Source organism: Ahaetulla prasina, chromosome 4 (assembly GCF_028640845.1).
Source record: "Ahaetulla prasina isolate Xishuangbanna chromosome 4, ASM2864084v1, whole genome shotgun sequence".
NCBI classification, from domain to species: Eukaryota; Metazoa; Chordata; class Lepidosauria; order Squamata; family Colubridae; genus Ahaetulla; species Ahaetulla prasina.
Window position 1 is genome coordinate 105,053,462 of NC_080542.1, and position 15,798 is coordinate 105,069,259.

Sequence of the window (15,798 nt, forward strand, 5' to 3'; positions counted from 1 at the left end):
AGTTAAGCTACTATAAGGACTTTTGTTCCTTAAAGTCACAGGAAAACGTGCTGGAGCACTTTCCTTTATTGCAAGTCCTTTTCTAGGCCAGTTATAAGGCCAAAGTTGCAGCATTATCTTTATAGACTTACTGCAGAAGACATGGAAAATCACTTTTTTTTCCTCCCACTAAAATTCACCAGCTAGTAGAAGAACCATCCATCACTCTCCTTAGCATGGGCTGAGGCTTCGTAGTAAAGCAGCAAGAATGTAATAAGATATGAGGAATTTGGAGTCAATATTGGACTGGCTAATTCCTTTCTGGGCAGGAATAACTCTACTTAGTAGAGCTGGACTAGAGTTTAGTAGAACTGGGCCAGTTAGCATATTTTACTGGTAAATTTACTGGGGACACAGTGGCTCAGGGGCTAGGACATTGAGCTTGTCGATCGAAAGGTCGGCAGCTCAGCAGTTCGAATCCCTAGTGCTGCCGTGTAACGGGGTGAGCTCCCATTACTTGTCCCAGCTTCTGCCAACCTAGCAGTTTCGAAAGCACGTAAAAATGCAAGTAGAAAAAATAGGGACCACCTTTGGTGGGAAGGTAACAGCGTTCCGTGCGCCTTTGGCGTTGTCATGCCAGCCACATGACCACAGAGACATCTTCGGACAGCACTGGCTCTTCGGCCTTGAAACGGAGATGAGCACCACCCCCTAGTCGGCAACGACTCGCACATATGTGCGAGGGGAACCTTTACCTTTACCGATAAATGTTCTTGTACTAAGCCTGGATTTCATTTGGAGAGGATGTGTGGTGACTGTGTTATTTGGGACTTTTGCCTATAAAATCTGAGGAAATGGATAGGGTGCGCTCTCGGATGTCCTTTGATACCTGGATAGATCCTTGTTTTTTCTTGCTCCTTTAAATAAGTAGTTATCTAGATCCTTGGAAAATAGTGAATGATTTGTTGTAGAACGGACAGTGCCAGCAGTCCTTCTGCTTCCTGCATTTATTCATGAAAAGACCTTCCTTGGATCCAGTCTCCAACCTTCCCTTTTTGACAAAGGTTGAGACAAATAGCTTGAGATCAATTACAGAATGCTCTAGGGAAAATGGATTATGTGAACCCTTCAGGCCTGGCAAGGGACAGCCAGCTTTGGTTACTCTAGGATATGACTTTTGCGAAAACCTGATTTGTAATTACTTGTCCTAGTAGCAAGTGGATGGAGTTGATTTATTCCTGAAGGAGTAGGTCCATCATTTGGCAGACCTCTTGGATTCGTGGCTCCTACTAAAGCAGCAATGGAACCTGTTGCTAAAAGGGTCCTTGACCAATTTTATCAGATGAAGCTGTTGCAGCTTTATCTGGGATGTCCAAAATAAGGATATTGACCACATTTTTAAAAACATCCAATGATTTTAAAGGTTTTTCTTATCAATATTTTTATATAAGAAACATTTTTAACGCTAAGACTCAAGCAGTCTAAGTTTTGTCATACAAACTCCAATTCTCTGTTCCACATTTCTTGCATCCAGGTTTATTCATTTACTGTTGGCAGTATTTAATAAGTCTAGCTTCTGTGTCTAATAGATTCCGTCAGAGGGGATTTGGAAGCAGTCAAAGCATCTGGGCTAAACAAAACAAACATTAACAAATGCTTTAATTAAAATTTTAATTCAGTTGGTTTTGGTGGACCACATTAATAATTAATCGATGATGAATAATTATATATTTTCTGATCGTTTTCCACAAAAAAGGTTTTTCCCTCCATCTTTATACAAGACATACCAGAGAATTGATTTCCAGAGAGAGATTTTAATTACTTAGCTAATGACATACGTATCTAAATGTCTTCAATGTTAATGATTGCTGAGAATGCCTACTATGCTTAGAACCAAAGCCGGCAAGATCTTAAACTTGCTATGGTTGAGAAACATTGACATGGACTATTTCCAACTAAGCGAGCCCATAATGGTAATATTAAGTATCACTCTTTCAATACATTACGCAAGTTTTAAAAATACCTCCAATTATTCAAATTCCACACCTTTTTAAAATAGATATTGGGCATGTGACCATTTCATAGAATTTGTCAGTGTGTTGAAAATATCTAAATTTGTCCTAGTTCTGAGTTCATTGATTTTGAGTCCATAGTTATTAATCTGTACCATACAATCTGAAATGTTATTACTTCTTATCTATCAGAAAATTGGAATAATGGGAATCATCATTGTGGATCTAATAGTTTAAGCGAAAACAAAAAAAAGTTCTAAACATAATCCTATTACCAATTCATGAAATATCGGATTAGTTTTATTTACAATACATTCAGAATTCCGGCATGTGCTGTATTGCTTTATTATCTCTACAAACCCGGATTAAGATCTTTGATAAACATTAATGGTAAAGGTTTCCCTCGCACATATGTGCTAGTCGTTGCCGACTCTAGGGGGCGGTGCTCATCTCCGTTTCAAAGCCGAAGAGCCAGCGCTGTCCGAAGACGTCTCTGTGGTCATGTGGCCAGCATGACTCAACATCAAAGGCGCACGGAACGCTGTTACCTTCCCACCAAAGGTAGTCCCTATTTTTTCTACTTGCATTTTTACGTGCTTTCGAAACGGCTAGGTTGGCAGAAGCTGGGACAAGTAACAGAAGCTCACCCCGTTACATTGCAGCACTAGGGATTCGAACTGCTGAGCTGCCGACCTTTCGATCAATAAGCTCAATGTCCTAGCCCCTGAGCCACCGTGTCCCTTGATAAACATTAGAAAGACCCAAATATTACCTGCCGTAACAATTTGCATTTATCTCCTGCCAACTGAATGTCTGAAAATATCACCAGATTATCATATTAAACATGTCAAAGGTTTCAACATCAAAGCAAACACCTAAGAAAGATTAGAGCCATCCTTGACAGGTACTACATCTTAAAGAGGAAATTAATGCCAGTATCTACTCAGATAGTTACCATAATAATTTTTTATGCAAAAATTGCTTTGATGGAAATGCATTTTCCCTAACCCAAATATATTCCAAAAATTTAGTTTGCAGCATATGATTTCTGTATTTTTAATGCACTGTCTCTAGATAGGAATAAGTTATTCAGAGATTTGGAAGAAATTGTACGCCGAAAAAGTATTGAGTGTTCCAGTGCTAATCAGTATTCAGTACTTCTTTCTCAAAAAGTTTTGCAGTAACAGGAAAAATAACATGACAGATTTTTTCTTCTATTTCTACAGCAAATATTTAATCATTAATTCAGCTTTGCAATATTAGTGTACTGTATGCTTATTTCACTACTTCAGACACTGCATAGTTTTTCTTACACCGAGGTATTTTAAGGATTGTTATTGTCTCTTAAGTGCTAAAAAACGACAAGGAAAATTTCCTGCCTTTCTACAAAATGAAATCGAAATGGATTAGTCCATTTGGAAGCCGAAAGATTCAGTTTCATATTTACAAAGCAAGAAGACATGCCACCTAATGAAGGTTATGATACCAAAGAGGTCCAATATTTGACTAGGCATTATACTATACCATAGTTTACCTGACATCCAATTCATTCTATAAGATTTAATTGTAGTCTGCAAATTCTAATGTTATTAACTAGATACTAGTTCATAGAAAACAATTATAAGCATCTTACGATTTGCTTTTGAATAAAGTATCTTATTCTCTCTGATCCTAGACTAGATTATATTTTTTTTAAAAATGGAATAAGCAAGATGCCTTTCCTATAGATACCATATGAGATTTTACAGGATATCATCACTAAAACAAAAAACTATTTATATTCATTTCTTTTTAAAAAATTGAGAATTCAGCAGAAATTGAACAAGATACAACCCTACAGCTCCAACTGAACAAAAGAATTACCTATTTATATATTTAGAGACAGCCTCTAACTTTTTACGGAATAAATTGTTTTGTAAATTCTTTAAATAGCAATATATGCAACCAGTTAACTTGAAACAGAGTCAAAAGCAGCATTTCACCATCTGCTCTTAAAATATGCCAATTCAGCTCTGCTGCTTAAAAGCCAAGACTTCCATCTAGTGGGGAGTTGCAGCCTGATACTGCAAAAGATTAGCCTCTTATAAATGGATACCTATATAAATTTAAGATCAACTTCTCTACCCAACTTTCTAATTTATAAATCACAATTTATCCAAATATAACAACACATTTGCTTTCAACTTTGATACTTTAATATTTTTATTCCAAAAACAAACATGCAACTGAACAGAGGAAATACAATTACAAATAATTCAGCAAAATTAATATCCAAAACAATACCAGATATTTAATTTATAGGTACTCTCATTCACTCTTGCTGTCCAGCCTTTCATCAGACATATCATTTTCTGATGTCTGTTCTCCATGGCCTTCACTTTCCAGTGGAACTGAAATCAGGTCAGGTGACAAGAAGCAGTCGGAATTCAACACCTGTTCTGCAGTCATCCGATTATCACAACAAAGGAGTTGTGAAAGTAGAGATTTAACTTTATCATCCTTGAAAGAAAAAGCCAGCATGAAATATCACTCAAAGTACAATTATTCAAAATCAATAAATGGGAATATTTATTTTGCAGTAAAGGTAATTAACATTTTATTATGTATCTCTGAAATAGAAAAAGTAAGTGCTTGGTCTACTGATGATGATGATGATGATGATGATGATGATAATAATAATAATAATAATATTTTAATTTGTATACCGCCCTTCTCCCGAAGGACTCGGCGGTTTACAGCCAAAATAAAATACAACAACACATACAATATTAAAAACAAACATTAAAAAACTTATTCAATTTGGCCAAATATTAAAATACGATCAACCCTATAAAATTAATAAAAATTACAAACCCATAAAATCAGCTAAAAATTTAAAAATTCAAGCCAGTCCAGCAAGACGGAATAAATAAGTCTTAAGTTCGCGACGAAAGGTCCGAAGGTCAGGTAGTTTTTGAAGTCCAGGGGGAAGTTTGTTCCACAGGGTAGGAGCCCCCACAGAGAAGGCCCTTCCCCTGGGAGCCGCCAGCGACATTGCTTGGCTGACCGTACCCTAAGGAGTCCCTCTGTGAGAACGCACAGGTCGTTGGGAGATAGAAGATGGCAGCAGACGGTCCCGTAAGTAACCCAGTCCTAAGCCATGGAGCGCTTTAAAGGTGGTCACCAATACCTTGAAGCGCACCCGAAAGACAACAGGCAGCCAGTGCAGTCTGCGCAGGATGGGTGTTACATGGGAGCTCCGAACTGCTCCCTCTATGAAAGGCAAAACCTGAAAGATGGTGGCCATGATGTCATGTTCATACCTGATGAAAGGCAAAACCTGACAGATGGTGGCCATGATGTCATGTTCATACTGTAAACCTCTGAATGTGATGTCATATCCACCATCTTGCAAATTTTGAGCTCATCATGCAGACTCTCCTAATGTATACTCCTCAGATGAAGGAGAGAGAGTGAGAGGCTTTGCTTCATTCCTTCTAGTCTGTTATGCTTGCCATATTTTATTTTTATCTTTTATTTTTTATTGATTTTACTATAATTTCTTTGTTTAATGACTCTCATGTTGTTTAACAGTTGCATCAAGGAGAGCGGGGTTGTTAAATGAAGCTTTTTGCTTAACAGCCATTGCAATATGCAACAGTCAAGTAAGCCGGGAATGGGGCTTCCTAAAATTTCAGAATTGGGGGTATCCAGAAAGAAAGAGGATCAATGGGAATTCTCCCTTCTGCAGCATCATCAGCCTCCAGGAGCAGTCTCTCTTGACTTCAATCACTGGAGGAGAGTTCCACGCACAGAACAAATCTAAGTTGGTTATTCAGACCAAGTTCCCCACCTTCCACTTTCTCTGCTTCTTTCTCTCCACAGAACTGTCTCTCTTCCTTCGGGTGAAGTCCCAAAGGACTCTGCCCGGAGACAGATGATGCTCAAGCATAGAGAATTCTCATTGATGCTGCCCCTCATTTTGGCCCCTCCCATCTCAAAAGTTCAAGGTAAACTTCCTCCCCCTAATGCAGAACTGCAGATATCTCCTCTGGGGCTGGAAGCATCTGGCCAGACACACATGTGCATGAGCATCTAGGCTGCCAGCTGATCAGTGCGTGCACATGCATGGCACTAACCAGAAGACTTGCTGGCCGTGTGCACAAGCACATCAAAAACTGCAAGTACCTTATCTAGTGCGTACATGCCCTCTGGGCAGCTCCTCTTCCTGATCATGGCCCTAACGAATGTGACTGTTCCCTTTTCTGCACTCAGTGCCGAAAAAGTTCACCATCACTGACCTATACTCTTCTATGTCTTTTAATTATTTTTATTTAACATTCCTTAAAAAAACAGTCAATTATGTATTAAACCTAAAATATTTTGGTTGGAAAAAAAACATACCATAGCAAGGCCATCAATTTGAGGAGTTCCATCTCTATTTGTTTTTATTTCTTGCTTTCCGATAAGTAGCTGCACATTTAAAAGATAACAAAATTATTCCCAAATATCAATAAACAAAATATTGCACTGCTCAAACTACTCCCCCCGCCCCCATCTGCATTCCCTCAGCACTGAATTTCCTACATACTCTCTATCTGATTCTTTCTCCTATCCACTTTCTGTTTCTTTTTTTCCCCATTTCCTGTGCTAGGCTTCTTAAGTATGTACTAATCCCATTTGGAGATCAGACTGGTCCAAAATGAATGAATATTCCTGGCACAATTGGCAAGATTACCAATTAGTATCAATAAAAAGGTGCAGTGAACACAACTTGATTTAATAATTATGGAAACTATAATTCTGTAATCTTCAAATATTCATTTTATTATATTGACTATCATTTTTTAATCTTCCCTAAGAAGCACCATATAAGTCATTAGGGAAACACAAAGTTATCAAAACAGGAATGAGATGATTTATATTGTGATACAGCAATGCCTGTGACTGAAGATTTACATACCCAGTAAAGCAGACAGCCAAAAGCATACATGTCTGAAGCTGGAGAAGGTGGCTGACCCTTTCTTAGCTCAGGGGAAATTAAGCTCAAGCCATTCAAAGTCATAGAATCTGACAAAGCACGCTCGCTCTGAAAGTAAAACAGTTCAGAGGTTAATACATAGGGCGTTGACTCTTATCCCCATCCATCATATTGAACCCCTGTTGTCTGGGGGATGAACTCTATTACTTATTAATGCCATTCAGGTATTGTATTTCAGTGGTGTCAGATATGGAGAAATATAACTGCAGGAGACTTCTTGTACTGGTTGCATGTTCTAGCTCCTTAAACTCAGCCTCTTTATCTGGTCAACAGATCAACAGCGAAGCATGTCTTAAGCTGTTGCTTTTAAATGCCAGGTCAGTCTGTAATAAGGGAAGCTGTTATGGTTGTTGTGGCTTCCCACTGCCACTGCTACCTGTTGGCTTGGAGCATGCGCAAGATGGCGCCGCGTTGATTTCACGGGGTGATGGTGGTCTCTCTTGTCCGGCGGTCTGGACAGAAGGGAGGGGCGTTTTGATATCGCTGCCCAGTTCAAATCGTTGAACTGATTTCCTGCCGACCCAGGGAGAGGGTTTTTTGCCCTCAGAAAGAGCTGGGCCGGCAGGACGAGCCCAAATGCTGCCGACATGTTCTGCCAGCTTGGCCGGCTCGTTTTGGGGCGGTGGGCGGCCGCCGGCATTTTCTTTCGCCGTTTTTTGACGGCGGCGGCAGTGGTCGGCGGAGGGGGCGGTGGGCGGAGGGGGACGCCCTCCTTTCGCCCCTTGGCGTTTGACATACTCGCCCTCCTCTCACTCGCCCTCCTCTCGCCCTCGGAGGGGGCGGAGGGGACGTTTGTCACTCTCGCCCTCCTCTCGCCCTTTCAGCCGAATTGAAACAGCAGAACTGACCAGAAGCGACCAGCAGATGACGGCAGCCGGGGGGGGGGGGGCATTTCAATGTCATTGCCCCCTCTTCGGCGGAACAGATAGCTTGCCAGCCCATGGGTCTCTTTGGACAGCTTTCTGGGGGTGATGGTTTCCTGACGGCAGTTGACGTCGTAATGAGGGTGACGACTGCGGGGATGACCCTCTACCTCCACATAAACATTGAATCATCTGGCCCTTCCCCCACCACCTGGGCCGTTGCATACCTTTTTTGTCATCAAGGATTCCATTCAGCCGATTTCTGTCCCGTATACTATACCATCTTTTTGAACAACTTGACCGACCAGGACTGCTTTTCCACCATTTCTCGTGATTTCTATGATATGACATATTTGTAGACGCAACCCTTTGGTTTACCAGACTATTGTTATGCGAACATTTACAGCGGCCGACCTTCTTGCCCTGCGAGATTCCTCTCATGGGTTTGGCCTCCACATTATCGAGGGCCCATCTTGAGGACGGGTTTTGGAACCCCGAGGTGGCATGCCAAAATAGGAGACTCAGGGGATTCTTAATTAACTGTTTTAATCGGCTTTTTAAAGGGAGTTTTAATGGGAATTTTAAGGGGTGGGTGGGAACTGACGGGTTCGGGTTGGGGGGGTGGGGGGGAGGGTGGGGAGGGGGGAAAACCCGTCGGGGGATGACGAGTCCAGCAAGTGTTCACGGCGGTAATTTAATAGGTCCGAAGGTGGTGGTGGGGGATCTTGTTCCAGTTCGTCAGGGTTTTGCGATCAATACGGTATGTGGGAGAGGCAGATATGGCGGAAGGGGGGGGGCATATCAGGTTTTGGGGGCATGCCCTCGCTATTTAAGAGCGATTGCGTGCTCCGGCCCCCCAGAATTTTCCCGTTCCCCGAGTGGCCAGAATACCCGGGACTTGGGCCTTCGGCTGATGTTATGTAATGCAAGATCCGTGGTTAATAAAGCTCCCCTGATTTTAGATCTAATTCAGGAAGGGACCACGGACGTTATGGGCATTACGGAAACCTGGTTGGGCACAGAAGGGGGGTTTCCCCTAGTAGAGATGTGCCCACCAGGTTTCCGAGCATTCATCAGCCAAGGGCCCAAGGTAGGGGTGGCGGTTATTATTAGGGAGAGTCTGGAACCGAGGGAGACCACTGTGCCTCAGATAGCTGGGTGTGAAACCCTCTATGTGAAGTGGGGTCGTAGGACTCAGGTGGGCTTGTTGATCATGTACCTGGCTCCTTGCTGCGTGACAACAGCCCTGCCCGAGCTGTTGGAGTTGCTAGCTGGGTTGGCAGTTGAGACCCCTAGACTGTTGGTCATGAGGGATTTCAACTTGCCATCAACTGGCACGGCATCCTCGACCGCTCGGGAGTTCATGGCTTCCATGACGGCCATGGACCTGACTCAATTAATTGATGGCCCTACTCACATTGGGGGAGGCACCCTGGACTTGGTTTTTATCTCTGGCCAGTGGTTGAATGATCTGAGTTTAAAAGATTTAGTTATCGATCCTTTGTCATGGTCAGATCATTTTCTCCTTCGTCTGGACTTTCAGACCGCTACCAACCGCCGCAGGGAGACGGAACCAATGCGTTAGTTCCATCCCAGGCGCCTGATGGACCCTGAGAGGTTCCTGATGGAGCTTGGGCCGCTTCCCGAGAATCTGGCCCACGGCACGACTGAAGAGCTGGTCGCGGCCTGCGAACAGGCCGCGACTGGAGCTTTGGACCGTGTCGTGCCTTTGCGGCCTCTGACCCGGCGTCGGTCTCAACCAGCTCCTTGGTTCTCCGAGGAGCTGAGGGAGATGAAACGCCGGAGAAGACGCCTAGAGAGTGTCTGGAGATCCAGCCATTCTGAGGCTGACCGGACACTAGTTAGGTCCTATAGCAGGACCTACCTAGTGGCACTGAGGGATGCGAAACGTTCCTACGTTTCCTCCCTCATTGCGTCGGCAGATAACCGCCCGGCCGCCCTGTTTCGGGTGACCCGTTCTCTCCTTCAACAGGAGGGGTGGGAGGACCCCCTACAAGGGCGTGCCAAGGAGTTTAACAGTTATCTACACGATAAAATCGTTCAGCTTCGGGACGGATTGGATCAAAATTGGGTAGATCCAGACGAGGGTTCCGAGACCCGTCTTGTTGAGGTGGTTTGGGATAACTTTGACCCTGTGACTCCCGAGGACATGGACAGGTTGCTGGGTAGGCTGAATGCCACCACATGTTTACTGGATCCATGCCCCTCCTGGTTAGTACTGGCTACACAGGAGGTGACATGAGGCTGGCTCCAGGGGATTGCAAATGCTTCTTTGCGGGAGGGGGTCTTTCCCGCTGCCTTGAAAGAGGCAGTGGTGAGACCCCTCCTCAAGAAGCCTTCCCTGGACCCAGCTGTTTTAGGGAATTACCGGCCAGTCTCCAATCTTCGCTTTATGGCGAAGGTTGTAGAGAGTGTGGTGGCATGTCAGCTACCCCAGTACCTGGAGGAATCTGTCTATCTAGACCCGTTCCAGTCCGGCTTTCGGCCCGGATACAGTACGGAGACAGCTTTGATCGCGCTGGTGGATGATCTCTGGAGGGCCAGGGATAGGGGTTATTCCTCTGCCCTGGTCCTATTAGATCTCTCAGCGGCTTTCGATACCATCGACCATGGTATCCTGCTGCGCCGATTGGAGGGGTTGGGAGTGGGAGGCACCGTTTATCGGTGGTTCTCCTCCTACCTCGCTGACCGGACGCAGACGGTGTTGACAGGGGGGCAGAGATCAACTCCGAGGCGCCTCATGTGTGGGGTGCCGCAGGGGTCGATTCTCTCACCCCTCCTGTTCAACATCTATATGAAGCCGCTGGGTGAGATCATCAGTGGCTTTGGGGTGAGATACCAACTGTACGCTGATGATACTCAGTTGTACTTTTCCACCCCAGGCCACCCCAGCGAAGCTGTCGAAGTTCTGTCCCGGTGTTTGGAAGCCGTACGGGTCTGGATGGGGAGGAACAGGCTCAAACTTAATCCCTCCAAGACGGAGTGGCTGTGGATGCCGGCACCTCGGTACAGTCAGCTGCAGATGCGGCTGTCCATCGGGGGCGAGTCATTGGCCCCGATGGAGAAGGTACGCAACTTGGGCGTGCTCCTGGATGGTCGGTTGTCCTTTGAAGATCATTTGGCGACCGTCTCCAGGAGAGGTTTTTATCAGGTTCGCCTGATCCGCCAGTTGCGTCCCTTCCTGGACCGGGATGCCCTATGCACAGTCACTCATGCTCTCGTTACCTCTTGTCTGGACTACTGCAATGCTCTCTACATGGGGCTCCCCTTGAAGAGCACCCGGAGACTTCAGCTAGTCCAGAATGCGGCTGCGCGGGTTATTGAGGGAGCGGTTCGGAGCTCCCACGTAACACCTATCCTGCGCAGACTGCACTGGCTACCTGTTGTTTTCCGGGTGCGCTTCAAGGTATTGGTTACCACCTTTAAAGCGCTCCATGGCTTAGGACCGGGCTATTTACGGGGCCGTCTACTGCTGGCCTCTATCTCCCATCGTCCGGTGCGTTCCCACAGAGAGGGACTCCTCAGGGTGCCGTCAGCCAAACAGTGTCGACTGGCGGCCCCCAGGGAGAGGGCCTTCTCTGTGGGGGCTCCTACCCTGTGGAACGAGCTTCCCCTTGGGCTCCGACAACTACCTGACCTTAGGACCTTTCGCCGCGAACTTAAAACCTATTTATTTCATATGGCTGGACTAGCTTGATTTTTACTTTTAAATTTTAATTGAATTTGATGGGTTTTTAAAGTTTTGTAATTTTATGGGGGTGTATGTTATTTTAATATTTGGGCAAATTTAAATCAGTTTTTCAAGGGATGTTTTAACTATTGTGTATATTTGTATTTTATCTGCCTGTTCACCGCCCTGAGTCCTTCGGGAGAAGAGCGGTATACAAATTAAAATATTCATTCATTATTCATATTCATTCATCAAAACACTCTGGCTGCAGAATCTCCACAAGTCTCTTGGATAGGAGACTTTTTCTTACAATGGGCTCTAGGGAACAGTTGAGGTTGCTGCTATTATGCTAGCCTTCCTGCTGCATAGCAGTTTCCTTGCTTGAGCTAGGACTTACTACTTACTACTGAATTGGGGACTTCAACCTGTCTTCCTTGGGATGGGCTTAGAGACAGTGTGGGAATTCAGGCCTGCCTAGAAATAGAGATCATACACCCAATTTGGTATCTTCTTGGAGCGATGCCTTTATGACTTGGAATTGACCAATTTATCTTTAGTTCAGATAACACTTTCAGTCAGTGACCCTTGGCCACTGATTACCGCAGGGTTCCATGCAACATCTGCTCCTTTAATATCTGTATGAAGCAGGGGTGAAATGTAAAAATTGTTACTACCAGTTCTTTAGCGTGGCTTGGGGAGGGTAATATGACTGGGTGGGCATGGCCAACTTTTTTTTTTAACTTTTAAAAGCATTTTTTCTACAACCTCTTCGGCTGAAGAGATTGTAAAAAAATGCTCTTAAAAGCTTCTGATGATCAGGCAACTCAGCTGAGATCGCCGGAGGAACCCCAGCTGAGTTGCCTGGTCGCCAGAACCCTTTAAAAGCATTTTTTGTATAGCCTCTTCGGCCGAAGAAAAAATGCTTTTAAAAGTAAAAAAAAAAACTATGATGATCACGTGGCTCAGCTGGGCATGCGGGGGGGGGAGGGATTTTTGCTACCGGTTCTCTGAACCGCCCGCCGCCATCACTACTGGATTGAGTGATCCAGTCTCATCCCTGATATGAAGGGAAGATATTCGGTCACCATGGAGTGTGATATCATCAATACGTTGATGAAATTCAATTATGCATTTCTGCCCATGAATTTAGCAATGCCATGACTGCTCTCTTTCAGTGCCTGAAGGTTGTTGATATCTGGATGGGAAGGAACAGACTAAAATTGAATCCTAGAAAGATCAAGAGTCTTTGGTTCAGGTCTCCTTAGTTCTTGGTGAAATTATCATATTTGGCTATAGGTGAAGTTGCATTACTGCAGGTTATAAGTGAAGATGCACCCCGGGATTGTCATAGATTTGCAACTCCAGCTTGAGGATCAGGTGATAAATAAGATGACAAGGGTCTTTGCACAACTATGATGCCTATTACTGAACCAATGTGTCCTTCTCACAGTCACCTGTATCTTGGTCAACTCTTATTTAGACTTTTGTAATGAGGTCTATATGGGGCTACTCTTGAAAAATAACAGGAATTTGGTTCAAACTGCAGCGGCTTGCAAAGTTTTGCACAAGACTGATTTGCATGTGTCACCTTCAAAATGCTGATTATCACCTTTAAGGCCTTACATGGCTGGAGGCCAGTTTATTTGAAAGACCAGCTTCTCCACATTTACATCCACCCACCTCTCCAGGGCAAAAAGACAAGGTATGTTACTGACCCCATCCATTACAGAAATACTTCTGCTGAGACCAAGAAATAGGGCATTCTCCATGATGGCTCCCTCCTTATGCAATATATTTACCCTAAAGACTGCCCCCCCCCACCTTGTTACTTTTATGGAAGGCTCTATCATATTGTCATTGATGGATTTATTCTTCTGTTATAGTTTGCTAACAAAAAACAGTATGCCAATAAACTGAGTAATTCCTCAAATTCCTTGGATTTTACACATCCTCAAATGTTAGTATTTGTGCTATTAATTTACACTATGCAATACCTATTTATTTATAAGGAAAACATTTTTACCTCAGATTTGGTGAAATCAAAATCTCCAACAATTCCCTGTTCTCGGTTCAATGCAAAGACATTGTTTTTATGCAATGATCCATGAATTATATCAGCTTTGTGTAGTACACACAGACCACATGCCACTCCTTTCATTACTTTTAATGTTTCCTAGTTAAAATGATTGCAAGAAAGGTTCTATGAGATCAGTGCCAAAATATTCCCAGAAGGATTTCAAAAATGCTTATTACATATCCAATGAAAAAACAGAAGACAAAACTACTTTCAAAACTTTTATCAAACCAGATTTGTAGTTTTCTATACAGGATTAATTTTCCTAGGTTTCCTTCAGTAGTCTAGGACAATTAATCAATTCAGATTTCAAAGGTCAACTGTTATTTTAAAAACTAATAACTGTTTAAACTATGTTGGAGGCCACAGAATAAAATCCTTTTTATTCCTCCATCATTCTTCTGGGGAAGGAGATCACCCTCCACGCTAATGATTAGACAAGGCATAAGATGGGAGTTCTAAGTATAGCATTTCTGACATTTTTTTATTCTCTGGAAAGCAATAGTAGGAAACAATGAGGATGACAGAAAGTGCTAACTAGGATCAATCTTACAACAAATACATAAATTAAGTATGGGCTCTACAATATGAGAATGTGGAATCAATATTGCTTCTATCTCCTACAGATAGGTGTACAGTACATTTCAAAAAAGGTGTACAGTACATTTCAAAAAAATCACATTGTTCAGCCACTGGTCAAAAGGGAGTGAATCAAGACTTCTTCCTTTTTCTTGGCCCGACTGTTTCAGTAGGGCAAGAACATCCTACATAGGCACAAATCAGCCTTAGGGGAAAAATAGCAGGTGGGTATGATGAAGACTGGCATTTACTCCTTGATGTTCAAAATCTATGGCTGAAGGTGGATACACATACACACATGTCCATTTTAAATACATAGCAGAAAAAGGAAGCTTGATAGTTCACAGGGTTGATGCTATATGGAGTATCAGTTATGGAAGGGGAAAAAAAGCATCTTGTAAAGAATACTGAAAATGAAGTGTGACACTGAATATACTCACAACTCTTGCATATATACAATACATTCACAGACCAAGAGAAATAATGGAGAACTCTCTCTGAATAATCCATGTTCAACAGCCAATTAATCAGTATAGCATTAATAATCAATTAATCAACATAGTATTTCTATGTATTTCTAAAATTAAGAATGTGTCCATTCACGCAAAGAGCTTGAAGATGTTCTACATTAAATTTAATTTGCTAAATGAAGTATTTTTTGAAACAAAAATGATACAAGCAAAAAAAAATACATATGAGGTATCCATGGAAAACCCATAAAAACTATTTCCATGCTTCTGAAGCTTTCCAACTATGAATACCCAGTTTTAATATCAACCATGAGCTACTTTCATTATGTAGTTATGGAAGATATAGATAATATGATCTGTAAAAAAAATGAATTCAATGATTCGAACAGCTTTTTCTAAATTTAATGATTTCTAGATACTTTAAAATGGCATTTCCCAGAATTCCCCAGTTAGCAGACCGAACAAAACTAAGGAATGCAAAGGTGAAAGGTTGGTTCAGAAATTCAAGAGGGTGATTTCCTTTCACATTACCAGATTACTTACTGGTACATTTAAAGGTGCTGTCATCTGCAGTGTCCCCAGGTTTGCTCCAGCATAGTATGGAATCATTAGATATACCATAGGATCAGACTTAAATAAAAACAAAAGTATTATGTGCAGGAACAGAAAACATCAAATATTATGCCACTGAAATACTTTCCTATTTGTATTTTTATATTATCTATATAAATTTAAAGGGTCTTATCTTAAAGCAGGGAAAGTACTTTCTATTATGAGATCTTTGAAGTTTTTACACAGAAATAACAAAGAAAAAATATACTTCAATGTACAACTTACCTTGCTTAAAAGCAGGAACATTGGTTGCATTAAACAAGATTTCTCCCTTAATTCTTTCCAAACTTTATGATATTTTACTGCTCTTTCTATTATTTGGGTTTCAATATTCATATCCACAATATATCCCTGAAAAGGTAAATTCAGGTGAGTAAAAAGCTGTTTCATTAAGTTTATTAAACTATTTCCCAGAATATGAAAAAGGGAACTATTTCAGCCAAATGTTTCTATTTTCTCAATTAATCAATGGAATATTTATTTTTGTGAATAATAAAA

General features: G+C 42.4%; 1 protein-coding gene across 3 annotated transcripts in view; it reads right to left on the reverse strand.

Annotated features, from left to right (window-relative positions):
• Positions 1–4,174: 4,174 nt before the first annotated feature.
• Positions 4,175–15,798, reverse strand: part of STK31 (serine/threonine kinase 31) — a 67,018-nt gene continuing 55,394 nt past the window's right edge. For all 3 annotated transcript variants that reach the window (XM_058181941.1, XM_058181939.1, XM_058181940.1), the window contains 6 exons: positions 15,526–15,651; positions 15,232–15,318; positions 13,589–13,738; positions 6,934–7,059; positions 6,375–6,443; positions 4,175–4,490 (listed from right to left, as the gene is read on the reverse strand). In XM_058181941.1, coding sequence (XP_058037924.1) covers positions 4,299–4,490; positions 6,375–6,443; positions 6,934–7,059; positions 13,589–13,738; positions 15,232–15,318; positions 15,526–15,651 — 750 coding nt within the window. In that variant the 3' untranslated portion in view covers positions 4,175–4,298. The remainder of the gene's footprint in view (positions 4,491–6,374; positions 6,444–6,933; positions 7,060–13,588; positions 13,739–15,231; positions 15,319–15,525; positions 15,652–15,798) is intronic.